General features: G+C 43.8%; 1 protein-coding gene across 1 annotated transcript in view; it reads right to left on the reverse strand.

Moving 5' to 3' along the window:
* Positions 1–12,375, reverse strand: part of PLCL2 (phospholipase C like 2) — a 112,570-nt gene that overhangs the window by 13,135 nt on the left and 87,060 nt on the right. The window contains exon 5 of the mRNA XM_064166944.1: positions 6,004–6,079. Within this exon, the coding sequence (XP_064023014.1) occupies positions 6,004–6,079 (76 nt within the window). The remainder of the gene's footprint in view (positions 1–6,003; positions 6,080–12,375) is intronic.

Below are 12,375 nucleotides of genomic sequence, written 5' to 3' on the forward strand. Positions count from 1 at the left end.
TCCAACCCCCCTGCCATGCCCAGGGACACCCTAGCCTAGAGCAGGCTGCCCACAGCCTCAGCCAGCCTGGCCTTAAACACTTCCAGACATGGGGCCTCAACCACCTCCCTGGGCAACCCATTCCAGGCTCTCACCACTCTCATGCTCAACAACTTCCTCCTCACAGCCAGCCTGAAGCTACCCATCTCCAGCTTTGCTCCATTCTCCGTAGCCCTGTCACTACCTGAGAACATAAAAGAAACTCAGTTTCTGTCTCCAGCTTCTGTTCCAGTAGAAAAAAGCTGTAACAGCCAAGAATGGTGGTGACCTGTACCAGCAGCTGGCACCAATGCAACACTCAAAGGAGAAGGTTCCTTATAAGCCTAAGACACACTTGGGCAGTCCCTGTGGCCACATGTGAATCTTCCACCTCCAGCTTTGCACCATTCTCCCTACTCCTGTCATTCCCTGATAGCCTCAAAAGTCCCTCCCCAGCTTTTTTGTAGGCCCCCTTCAGATCCTGGAAGGTCACCTCAGAGCCTCCTCTTCTCCACACTGAACAGCCCCAACTCTTTCAGTCTGTCCTCATAGCAGAGCTGCTGCAGACACCTGATCAACCCAGTGGCCCTTCTCTGGACATGCTCCAGCATCTCCACATCCCTCTTGTAATGGGGAAGTAGATTTGGATTTGATTTCTCTTTCTATTCCTACTTTGAGTGACAAACTGAACTAGATTCTTGCACCTTAGTCTCAGTTTTTCCATCTGCTGAATGGAATGAATGGTACTTGCTACACAAGACACAGATGACTTAATCTGAGAGTACGACTGCAGCAGAGAATTTAACTGTTGACTCCTGGTATTCCCTTTCTTATGTCACTTCTTGGTCTTCTTGCATTTTGCCTTGGCACTATTTCATGCATAGAGAGTGGCAGAGTAATGACAAAAATATTTAACTCCTAAATGAAACTGACTTCTAAGATGGTAACAGAAGAAGAAAATAAAGATGAAAGAGCTTTTCATTTAGAGCTACATCAATGAAATGAAAAATATGTCCATAGCAATTAGTGTAAAAGTGCCATTAAGACATGCTTCAAAAAAACTCTGAATATTAAATGTCCTTTTTTTTTTTTAACAAATACATAAGATTTTCCATATCCTTGCAAATGAAAATTCAGCTCTTGCTCTCCCTAAGACATAGTAAGCAAATCACTTTACAACATTTAATTACTTCTACAATTATTAGTCTTTTAGGAAACTTGAGCTGCCTGAGAGCTCCTGGATGATAAGAATCATAGAATCAACCAAGTTGGAAGAGACCTCCAAGAGCATCCAGTCCAAGCTAGCACCCAGCCCTAGCCAGTCAACCAGACCATGGCACTAAGTGCCTCAGCCAGGCTTTGCTTCAACACCTCCAGGTACGGCAACTCCACCACCTCCCTGGGCAGCCCATTCCAATGCCAATCACTCTCTCTGCCAACAACTTCCTAACAACATCCAGCCTAGACCTCCCCGGCACAACTTGAGACTGTGTCCCCTTGTTCTGTTGCTGCTTGTGTGGCAGAAGAGCCCAACCCCACCTGGCTACAGCCTCCCTTCAGGTAGTTGTAGAGAGCAATGAGCTCTGCCCTGAGCCTCCTCTTCTGCAGGCTGCACACCCCCAGCTCCCTCAGCCTCTACTTCAGATGTCAAAAACTTAACTGCACAAGTATGTGCATACTCAGGCAAATGCACTTCTCCAGATGCAATTATATCATTTTTTCCCACTATTAATGGATTATCTAATCTGCACATAACATATGGCTTAGGATATTATTTTTCTGCACCTTCTATGCTTTGTTTTGGAAGATTCTATGCCAAAAAAACCCTGCAGATAATAGAAACAAATAGTAAAAGAAATACCTTGATTTTATTAGAATCATAGAATTGACCAAGTTGGAAGAGACCTCCAAGATCATCCAGTCCAACCCAGCACCTAGCCCTAGCCAGTCATCTAGACCATGGCACTAAATGTCTCATCCAGGCTTTGCTTCAACAACTTATTCATTACTTCAGTTGTCAACTACAAGCAATATTTGCACTGGTTGCATGGCTATGCTAATCTTTTTCTACATGCAGCTCAGACATAACTTCTTACCTGAAGGGAGGCTGTAGCCAGGTGGGGTTGGTCTCTTCTGCCAGGCAACCAGCAACAGAACAAGGGGACACAGTCTCAAGTTGTGCCACGGGAAGTCTAGGCTGGATGTTAGGAGGAAGTTGTTGGCAGAGAGAGTGATTGGCATTGGAATGAGCTGCCCAGGGAGGTGGTGGATTCACCACCCCTGGAGGTGTCCAAGCAAAGCCTGGCTGAGGCACTTAGTGCCATGGTCTGGTTGATTGGCTAGGGCTGGGTGCTAGGTTGGCCTGGATGATCTTGGAGGTCTCTTCCAACCTGGTTGATTCTACGATTCTCCCCAACTGATATTGTACACTGTGTTTAGCTTTGACAGCATCCAGAACATGCAGCTACTCCCTTTCCTGACACTGTACTCTATTTCTGACACTACTGAAGAACTGCTCTGGAGCCCATGTTTGAAAATGCAGACATTTCATGGTTTTCACTACTTGCATTATTTAATAAACCAAGTCCCTGCTGGTTCAGTCACTGTAGAGGCAGAATAAATAAGACAGTCCCTGCACCAACAGCTTAGAATCCAAGTATGAGGGAAAAGAAGAGAACAGATGGGCAAAGAAAGAGTGGGGAGTACACGGAAGCAGTGGAAACTATTTTGGTTAAGGTGGTAGGAGGATGTGTGGATCTAGCTGTATTTGTTGGATCATTTATAACCCAAGTCAAAGGAAGCAGCCTGGCGGATGTTTACAGTGAGAGAGTGGGGCAACATGATGGAAAGCATGACGATGGCTGACTATCTATCAGGCAGCAGAGACTCCTGCTACCAAATGAGCAAAGCAAGAAAAAAGTGAAAGCAGCTCAGCTGTGACGTAAAAAGAGGGAAAAAAAACCCAGAAATTAATATAGAGGCAAACCTTACCAAAAATGCAGGCAGGGAAATGATGCACATGCATAAACCAAAACTATAATGGTTGATCTAAGAATAGTGCAGCTGAGATCCTAGAGCATGAAATGAGCTACACAGAGTCACAGAGTAGCAGGGGAAAGACTGGACCTCCAAAGATCATCTAGTCCAACCTCCTTGCTAAAGCAGCTTCACCTAGCTTAAGCTGCACAGGAACATGTCCAGAAGAGGAGGCTCCCAGGGGACCTTCTGTGGCCTTTCAGGATCTGAAAGGGGACTACAAAAAAGCTGGGGAGGGACTTTTCAGGATATCAGGGAGTGACAGGACTGGGGGGAATGGAGCAAAGCTGGAGGTGGGGAGAGTCAGACTGGATGTGAGGAGGAAGTTGTTGAGCAGGAGAGTGGTGAGAGGCTGGAATGGGTTGCCCAGGGAGGTGGTTGAGGCCCCATGCCTAAAGGTGTTTAAGGCCAGGCTGGATAAGGCTGTGGGCAGCCTGATCTAGGCTAGGGTGTTCCTGCCCATGGCAGGGGGGTTGGAATTAAATGATCCTTGTGGTCCCTTCCAACCCTGACTGATTCTCTGATCTTTGTTATAAAAGACTACATAGCAGTCCTTGCAATAAAAAGCTCTTCTAAACTCAGAGTTCAATGGAAGTTCTAAATCCAGCACTTGTTAGATGCTTCTTGTGCTTCTTAAATGTTTTTTTAATAAATAACCTGAATTTTATAGACCAAATGTGCAGGTGGATTCAGGCAGCACTATTGTCACCTTGAAGCATTCATCAAATTTCTGATGGCTGCTGCCTAGTCCTGCAGATACTCAGAGAGCCTCCCACATCCCACTTCAGTTTGAAGATCTAAAACTACTAACCTCTTGATGTTGCTGCTCTCATGGGAGTTTGGTTCCTAATTAAACCCATATTGAGAAGTTAGGAGGTTATGTCTTATGTTGTGAATCTGTAAATGCACTCAGCTGGGCATGGAGCACTGCACTGTGTCCCACTGTACCTAACAGCCACTGTTAAGAGAAACCCTTTGAGAAAGGAATTCTGGCATATTACATATCCATGGCTGGGGGGGGTTGGAACTGTGGTCCCTTCCAACCCTGATTGATTCTATGATTCTGCTTCTTGGCAGCTTCAGTGTTTGTTATTTATCAGACTTTTCACTATCTGAGCCATAGAGCAAAAAAGCCCAGACAAGATCATAATTTTACTCAGAATTTATAGAGTAGAGCATCTACTGAGATCATCAGACCAATTAGTCATATGAAAATCTTCTAAACCCATGGATATTAAAAGGTAATTCAATTCAGCTGGTTCATCTTTAAAAGTGCCTTAACCCTGCAGGACTAAAGCTGCCCTAAATAGCACAATCTATTGCCTAATCCATACTTAGGTCTATATCTCCACGGTGGAGATCTCTCATTTGAATGAGATCAAACTCACCACTATTTAAGACAGGCTTTAAATCTTTAGCTTCCTTAAACAAAGGATTCTTGGACCCACATGCAATTCAAATAAAACAAGGCACGTGGAAGTTGGCTGCAATCTGGATCAGCTCATAGAAAGCAAACTTTTCCAAAGGGCAACATTCCTAAAATGCAAAGTAATGCCAGCAATTAGCTTTTGCCTTTTATCTAAGCAAGGATCTAAACAGCTTGAGACACTGATGAAGCTCAAAATACATGGCATGCTGTCACCACAAGAGTGGGAGATTCAAGGTGGGAGTGTACAAATCCACAAGACAACGTATTTTGACGGTTCTGTGTTGCTAAGCCTTCCTGCTGCCGATCTAAGTTGGAAGACAGTGCTAACAAAGAGTTTCTAAAGGAAGGGTGATGGTGGAAAAGCACTACTTTTTTCAGGGATATCTTCAGTATATAGGAAAGCAGAGCAGCAGATCCAAGAATGGAAGAGAACCACGGAAGATGATGGGAGCAGCGGGATGCTGAATATCAGACAGATGAAGACATGTGATTTCCCATTGGAATGGGCTGCCCAGGGAGCTGGTGGAGGCATCGTCCCTGGGGGTCTCCAAGAAAAGACTGGATGAGGCACTTAGTGCCATGGTCTAGTTGATTGGATAGGGCTGGGTGCTAGGTTGGACTGGATGATGTTGGAGGTCTCTTCCAACCTGGTTGATTCTATGATTCTATGTGCACTTAAAAAGCCATTGTGCAGATTGAGTCATAGAACCAGAGAACCAGGCAGGGTTGGAAGGGACTACAAGGATCATCTAGTTCCAACCCCCCTGCCATGGCCACAGACACCGTACCCTAGAGCAGGCTGCCCACAGCCTCAGCCAGCCTGGCCTGAAACACCTCCAGCCATGGGGCCTCAACCACCTCCCTGGGCAACCCATTCCAGCCTCTCACCACTCTCATGCTCAACAACTTCCTCCTCACAGTCAGCCTGAACCTCCCCACCTCCAGCTTTGCTCCATTCCCCCCAGTCCTGTCACTTCCTGATAACCTAAAAAGTCTCTCCCCAGCTTTTTTGGAGGCTCCCTTCAGATCCTGGAAGGCCACAAGAAGGTCACCTGGGAGCCTCCTCCTCTCCACACTGCACAGCCCCAACTCTTTCAAGTCTGTCCTCATAGCACAGGAGTGACACGAGTCACAGATGCAGACTTCCTGTTTCTCACACAAAAAGTGAATTTATAACTGTTTAAAAATACACAAAAAGGACAAAAATAAACCAATCATGATCGAAGGGGACAGTCAGAAATGCTATTCAAAGTAAACTGAATCCTTCAAAACTCAAACCCACGTTCACAGCAGAAAATCATGACAACATATCAGGGTGAAAAAGAGATTATCTGTGAAGGGGTTAAGAACCAACTACACAATCTGCTTCAAGTACACATTACAGTAACTACAACAATCTCTTCTGGGTTGTTTTTCTTTGTTTTGGGGTTTGTTTTTTTTGGTAGGTATTTTTTTCTGCAGTTAATAAACTTGATTTAGCAAGTTCTTTGTAATGTTTTTCAAACACAACTTGTACTTACCTGCTTTCTGACACTGTACTATCTTCTCATATAAGCTATCTGTATTTTCAACTAGAGTCCTGATGGTCTGAATCATCTGTAGAGAAACGACACAGAAATGTCAGTAAAATCTGTTTGCTACTGAAATGTTTAACTCTGTGGATGTTCACATCTGAACTCTAATCAGTAGCCTATGAGTTGTTGTTAACAAAATAAACACAGTCGTTTTCCTGACCATGAGCAGCCAGAGAAGAGCTCTTAGTGTGGCTTGGGCAAGATGACAGGGTTGTAGGTTTCCTTTTCCTCACTCCAAGATACAGGATGATGATCACTCACCACCCAGTGCTTGCTTTTCTTTCAGGCATCATCTCATTTCTTTTCCATACTGTTTCCTCTGTATTTTCTCCTTCAGTGGCTTGACCTGTACATATGTACAAGACAAAACACTCTAGGGAGGAAAATCACAGTATCACCAAGGTTGGAAGAGACCTCATAGATCAAGTCCAACCCTTTACCACAGAGCTCAAGGCCAGACCATGGCACCAAGTGCCACATCCAATCCTGCCTTGAACAGCTCCAGGGACGGCGACTCCACCACCTCCCCGGGCAGCCCATTCCAGTGTCCAATGACTCTCTCAGGGAAGAACTTTCTCCTCACCTCCAGCCTAAATCTCCCCTGGCACAGCTTGAGGCTGTGTCCTCTTGTTCTGGTGCTGGCCACCTGAGAGAAGAGAGCAACCTCCTCCTGGCCACAACCTCCCCTCAGGTAGTTGTAGACAGCAATAAGGTCTCCCCTGAGCCTCCTCTTCTCCAGGCTAACCAATCCCAGCTCCCTCAGCCTCTCCTCGTAGGGCTGTGCTCAAGGCCTCTCCCCAGCCTCGTTGCCCTTCTCTGGACACGCTCAAGCATCTCAATGTCCCTCCTAAACTGGGGGGCCCAGAACTGAACACAGCACTCAAGGTGTGGTCTAACCAGTGCAGAGTACAGGGGCAGAATGACCTCCCTGCTCCTGCTGACCACACCATTCCTGATGCAGGCCAGGATGCCACTGGCTCTCTTGGCCACCTGGGCACACTGCTGGCTCATGTTCAGGCGGGTATCAATCAGCACCCCCAGATCCCTCTCTGTCTGGCTGCTCTCCAGCCACTCCCACCCCAGCCTGTATCTCTGCATGGGGTTGCTGTGGCCAAAGTGCACTAAAACAACTACTAGAATTTGACATGTTCCTCATGTAGGTGTTCACGCAGAACTTTATTTTCCTTTGAAGACCATAACTGCTGTTATGAGCAGGAATGTTCCACGTTACAGGAAAAAAACCACCCTCATCAAACCTCTCTAAAACTTTTCCTCAGAGAAATAATACTTGAAGAGGCATAACTACACATATTAGAAAGATCCTCCTCCAGCTGAGCAACATTGAGGCTGTTTTCCCTGAGGCATGAATCAATTCGAGGAATCCATCAGTTTGGGGAAGCAGGCAAGTTAAGGCTCAGGTGTGCAAATGAGGAAGAGGAACACCTGCAGAGATGTAAACTGCTCTACAGACTTCTATCATTTCCAGTTACAAAAGAGCTCTGGTTTATGTCATTACAAAGTATTTAAGAACTACTATTCTTTAACTTTAAATTACAGAAACAAAACTATAAAGAAAACCCTGCAAGCCCTACAATTCCATGCAGATGCCACGTAGAAATTACACACACACAAGCAACTTCAGGGTATGTGGAAGTTACCACACTGCATATTTTCATCTTTACATGCCAATTAAGTTGTATTTCATTTCAAAGTGCCTAAATTGATTTACACTGTCAGCCTGAAAATAAGAAAAAGGGAAATTATAATGAGGAGAAAGTGAAAAACTGACCCTGACCCAGCTGTTAAACTGCAAGTTAAACACTTCAGCATGTCCATTTTTAACTGGATTGGCTTTTTGAATTTCAAGATTCATTCAAGCAAAAAAACTGCCTATAAATAGGATCATGGAGCTTAATAATTAGGTGTAATAAATTGAAGACAACTGTTTTTAAATGAAACATATTTAAAGAAGAGGAGACTGTCTTTCACCCACATAGTTTTCTATGAGAGCACTGCAAATGGACTACATCTGATGTGTCAAGAAGAAAACTATTTCACTGCTTTGTTACTATTTGGTCTTTAAAACAGATGTGGTGGTTTGGGTGTTCCCCACACACACACTTTGGAATCACCCAGACTAGACTCTGGAAATGTGAATGAAGCTTATATTTACAGCTAGCACAATATCCAAGCAGATAGTTACAGTATATACAGTTATAGACAGAAATAGACAAGGTAAAAGGTGATACAGAAACACAGCAGCCCTCCCTGAAACCTGAGTCCCCAGGAGGGGCTCTCAACCACCCTTCCACCTTCTCCCACCCCTCCACCTTACCCCAGACATTGTCTTGTGCCCCAAGGAAGAATGGAGGTTGGCATGGGAGGGTTAGGAAGCAAGTGGATTAATCAGAGAGATAGACTATCATTAGTGTGCTGGTTTGAAGCTAGCTAGAATGTTTTGGTGAGAAGAACTAGATTATAGGCTCTGTGCTGGTTTGAAGCTAGTTAGAATGTTTTGGTGAGAAGAACTAGATTATAGGCTCTGTGCTGGTTTGAAGCTAGTTAGAATGTTTTGGTGAGAAGAACTAGATCATAGGCTCTGTGCTAGTTTGAAGCTAGCTAGAATGTTTTGGTGAGAAGAACTAGATTATAGGCTCTGTGCTGGTTTGAAGCTAGTTAGAATGTTTTGGTGAGAAGAACTAGATTATAGGCTCTGTGCTAGTTTGAAGCTAGCTAGAATGTTTTGGTGAGAAGAACTAGATTATAGGCTCTGTGCTGGTTTGAAGCTAGTTAGAATGTTTTGGTGAGAAGAACTAGATTATAGGCTCTGTGCTAGATTGAAGCTAGTTAGAATGTTTTGGTGAGAAGAACTAGATTATAGGCTCTGTGCTGGTTTGAAGCTAGTTAGAATGTTTTGGTGAGAAGAACTAGATTATAGGCTCTGTGCTGGTTTGAAGCTAGCTAGAATGTTTTGGTGAGAAGAACTAGATTATAGGCTCTGTGCTGGTTTGAAGCTAGTTAGAATGTTTTGGTGAGAAGAACTAGATTATAGGCTCTGTGCTGGTTTGAAGCTAGTTAGAATGTTTTGGTGAGAAGAACTAGATTATAGGCTCTGTGCTGGTTTGAAGCTAGCTAGAATGTTTTGGTGAGAAGAACTAGATTATAGGCTCCATGCTGGTTTGAAGCTAGTTAGAATGTTTTGGTGAGAAGAACTAGATTATAGGCTCTGTGCTGGTTTGAAGCTAGCTAGAATGTTTTGGTGAGAAGAACTAGATTATAGGCTCTGTGCTGGTTTGAAGCTAGCTAGAATGTTTTGGTGAGAAGAACTAGATTATAGGCTCTGTGCTGGTTTGAAGCTAGTTAGAATGTTTTGGTGAGAAGAACTAGATTATAGGCTCTGTGCTGGTTTGAAGCTAGTTAGAATGTTTTGGTGAGAAGAACTAGATCATAGGCTCTGTGCTAGTTTGAAGCTAGCTAGAATGTTTTGGTGAGAAGAACTAGATTATAGGCTCTGTGCTGGTTTGAAGCTAGTTAGAATGTTTTGGTGAGAAGAACTAGATTATAGGCTCTGTGCTAGTTTGAAGCTAGCTAGAATGTTTTGGTGAGAAGAACTAGATTATAGGCTCTGTGCTGGTTTGAAGCTAGTTAGAATGTTTTGGTGAGAAGAACTAGATTATAGGCTCTGTGCTAGATTGAAGCTAGTTAGAATGTTTTGGTGAGAAGAACTAGATTATAGGCTCTGTGCTGGTTTGAAGCTAGTTAGAATGTTTTGGTGAGAAGAACTAGATTATAGGCTCTGTGCTGGTTTGAAGCTAGCTAGAATGTTTTGGTGAGAAGAACTAGATTATAGGCTCTGTGCTGGTTTGAAGCTAGTTAGAATGTTTTGGTGAGAAGAACTAGATTATAGGCTCTGTGCTGGTTTGAAGCTAGCTAGAATGTTTTGGTGAGAAGAACTAGATTATAGGCTCTGTGCTGGTTTGAAGCTAGCTAGAATGTTTTGGTGAGAAGAACTAGATTATAGGCTCCATGCTGGTTTGAAGCTAGTTAGAATGTTTTGGTGAGAAGAACTAGATTATAGGCTCTGTGCTGGTTTGAAGCTAGCTAGAATGTTTTGGTGAGAAGAACTAGATTATAGGCTCTGTGCTGGTTTGAAGCTAGCTAGAATGTTTTGGTGAGAAGAACTAGATTATAGGCTCTGTGCTGGTTTGAAGCTAGTTAGAATGTTTTGGTGAGAAGAACTAGATTATAGGCTCTGTGCTGGTTTGAAGCTAGCTAGAATGTTTTGGTGAGAAGAACTAGATTATAGGCTCTGTGCTGGTTTGAAGCTAGCTAGAATGTTTTGGTGAGAAGAACTAGATTATAGGCTCCATGCTGGTTTGAAGCTAGTTAGAATGTTTTGGTGAGAAGAACTAGATTATAGGCTCTGTGCTGGTTTGAAGCTAGCTAGAATGTTTTGGTGAGAAGAACTAGATTATAGGCTCTGTGCTGGTTTGAAGCTAGCTAGAATGTTTTGGTGAGAAGGTTTAGATCACAGGCTGTGAGAAGGAAACAATGGTGATGTCTACTTCACTCATAGGCTTGCTGAGATGTATAAGAACAAGAACATAAATACAGATAACAAAGTTGCTGTCTGGGCTTTGGGCTGAACTTCTCTCTCTCTCTCTCTAACCTAACCTGCTATCTGTGCAACCAATCCACCTTCTTCCTAACCCCCCTGGCTGACCCTCCAATCTTCCTTGGGCATAAAGATCTCGGGAAAGGTAGAGGAGTGGGAGAAAGGTGGAAGGGTGTTTGGGAGCCCCTCCTGGGGACTCAGGTTTCTGGGAGGGCTGTTGTGTTTCTGTGTTATCTTTTAACTTGTCCATTTCTGTATCTATTGTAACTCTCTGCTTGTGTATTGTGCTAAGCTGTAAATACAAAGCTTCATTCAATTTCCAGAGCCACAGAGTCTAGTCTGGGTGGTTTTCCAAAGTGGGGGGGGGGGGGGGGGGGGGCAGGGAACACCCAAACCATCACAGTTAGTGAACAAAACCAAATAGAGAAATGCAAAAGAAAACCTTAAAAGGGAAGAAGCAGTAACCAGATGCTCATTAAAAATGTATTGCAAATGATCCATGCCCCTTCTAAGAACAGATATTTCACACAGTTTAGTAGCTACAATTTCCAGCAAGTCTCTCCCAAAATTAATTCCTATCTCTAACCTGTGTTGCTTTTTCTAGAAGTATTTAAAATACCCAACAAGTAGATTTTAGATACAGAATATGTAAGACTGCTGCAACTGCTTCAACTCTCTCTTAACTCCCACTACCACATCCCACCCTGCTCTTACTATGAATATAGAATGGTCTGCTTTACAAGCCCTTAAGTAGTTGCATTTCCACAGAGGCAAGGCTGACAATTTGATCTATTCATCAGACTTTGTGCAATCTTGAAGATGTCTTCCTACCTGGTGGATTGTATGATTCTACACAGCCATTTTACCTAGTTACTAGAAAATCAATCACTATTTCTAGCCAAAGGACAAATATCAAGCAAGATGTTAAAATATTTAACTCATTCTTAAGGCATTTTAGAAACAAACACCAGGTGATTGGGGCAGAGTTCTCCCTGAGGATGAAGAGATCTGCATACTGTCCCTGCTTTAAAAACCTTGATGACAGCTGTCAGAAAGCAAAACAATCCTTGCTTCAAACTGATGGAACTGTGTTGTTAGCACTACCTTTTACTACCTGATTACTGCCTGCTCTAGGGTAGGGTGTCCCTGGGCATGGCAGGGGGGTTGGAACTAGGTGATCCTTGTGGTCCCTTCCAATCCTGACTGATTCTATGATTCTACTTCCATGACTGTGTCTTCATAAACCAAATGAATAGGTCACACTGTGCTAGTTTGAAGCTAGCTAGAATGTTTTGGTGAGAAGAACTAGATGACAGGCTGTGAAAGGGAATCAAGGGTGATGTCTACTGCACTCATAGGCTTGCTGAGAGGTATAAGAACAAGAATCCAAACATAGATAAGGAACAACTTCTGCTAGGGAGCTCTGAGCTGCATTTCTCTCTGTAGCCTCTCTGCTGTCTCTCTGATTAATCCACTTTGCTTCCTAACCCCCTGGCCAAACCTCCATTCTTCCTTGGGACTGGGGTAAGGTGGAGAGGGGTGGGAGAAGGTGGAAGCATGGCAAGGAGCCCCTCCTGGGGACTCAGGTTTCTGGGAGGGCTGTTGTGTTTCTGTATTCCTTTTTACCTTGTCTATTTCTGTCTATACTGTAACTACCTGCTTGTATATTGTGCTGAGTTGTAAATATAAGCTTCATTCAATTT

This window comes from Pogoniulus pusillus, chromosome 28 (assembly GCF_015220805.1).
Source record: "Pogoniulus pusillus isolate bPogPus1 chromosome 28, bPogPus1.pri, whole genome shotgun sequence".
NCBI classification, from domain to species: domain Eukaryota; kingdom Metazoa; phylum Chordata; class Aves; order Piciformes; family Lybiidae; genus Pogoniulus; species Pogoniulus pusillus.